Source organism: Crocodylus porosus, unplaced genomic scaffold (assembly GCF_001723895.1).
Source record: "Crocodylus porosus isolate Cpor-Errol unplaced genomic scaffold, CroPor_comp1, whole genome shotgun sequence".
Taxonomy (NCBI): Eukaryota; Metazoa; Chordata; order Crocodylia; family Crocodylidae; genus Crocodylus; species Crocodylus porosus.
Genome location: NW_017728931.1, coordinates 142,068,787 through 142,069,800, shown reverse-complemented (window position 1 = coordinate 142,069,800; position 1,014 = coordinate 142,068,787). Strand labels below are relative to the sequence as shown.

Genomic DNA, 1,014 nt, shown 5'->3' with positions numbered 1-1,014 from the left:
CCGGGGCGGGGAGCTGAATCGAGAGGGTGCAGCACCCTAGACCCCTGCATAGCCCACCAGCAAATCTTGGGGGCTCAGGATGGAGGTGCCTCCCCCCTTGCAAGCCAGCAAGAAATGCAAGCCCAAGGGGGTGTCTGAACACCCATCTCCCCACGCCAGCTCCTGGGATTGTCCAGGCATCGGTTGGGAAACAGAAATGACCCCTGCGCAGGTTTCTGCACTCCCATAGCAGTGCCCTCTTCTCTGGGCCAGGCTTTCTCTGGCTCGCTGATTATCTGGCCCCACGGCTCTCGCCTGGCCCGGCTGCAACCGGAGGTGTGGGGTGTCCTCTGGCCTGGGGCTCAGGCCTTTCTCCAGGGAGGTGGGATCCTGCAGGCTAAGGAGGGGACTAGAAACCCAGGGATCCCACTGCCTCCACCACCGCTCTAACCTTTAGGCTATCGTACAAAGAGCAGGCCCCTTCGCCATGGGCTGCCCCCTCGAACTCGGCACCTCGTGCCCCCATCACCTATTGCTGGGCGGGGGGCGGATACTGGCTGGTCATCGTCCTAGGGGAGTGGGGCTGGAAGGCCATTTTGCCAGCCCCCTGCCTGAGACAGGACCGTACTTTAGGAGAGAGCCGCTCTGTGCCCTGCCACTGCCTCTCACTGTCTCCTTGGGCACGTCCTCTGTCTGTGCCCGCCTTTCCCAGCGCGGGAGGGGACTACAGGGGCGGAGAACTACAGCTCCCGGCGTGCCTTGCGCGCACACATGGCCCCCCTCCTGCCCGGCCCCTCGCGCGGGGGCTGCTGGGAGTTGTAGTCCGGACGGGCGCCATGGCCAGGTCCGTGCTTAATAGCCCGCGGCTGGGGGACATTGGTAAGTGTCGGGGGGGCCCTGTGCCCGGGGGGGGTCATTGGGGGGCTTCTCCCAGGGGCTGATTTTAGGGGTGTCCCTGCTCCCTGGGGGCGATTATGGAGGTCTCTGCACCTGGAGGTGGGGCTTTGCTTCTAAGGGACATTTTTGGGGGCCGTG

The 1,014-nt window shown here is 64.6% G+C and overlaps 1 protein-coding gene across 1 annotated transcript in view; it reads left to right on the top strand.

The window, feature by feature from the left end:
* Positions 1-796: 796 nt before the first annotated feature.
* The window catches only part of ASB13 (ankyrin repeat and SOCS box containing 13), a 12,239-nt gene continuing 12,021 nt past the window's right edge, over positions 797-1,014 (top strand). Inside the window, exon 1 of the mRNA XM_019543788.1 lies at positions 797-858. Coding sequence (XP_019399333.1) covers positions 816-858 — 43 coding nt within the window. The 5' untranslated portion in view covers positions 797-815. The remainder of the gene's footprint in view (positions 859-1,014) is intronic.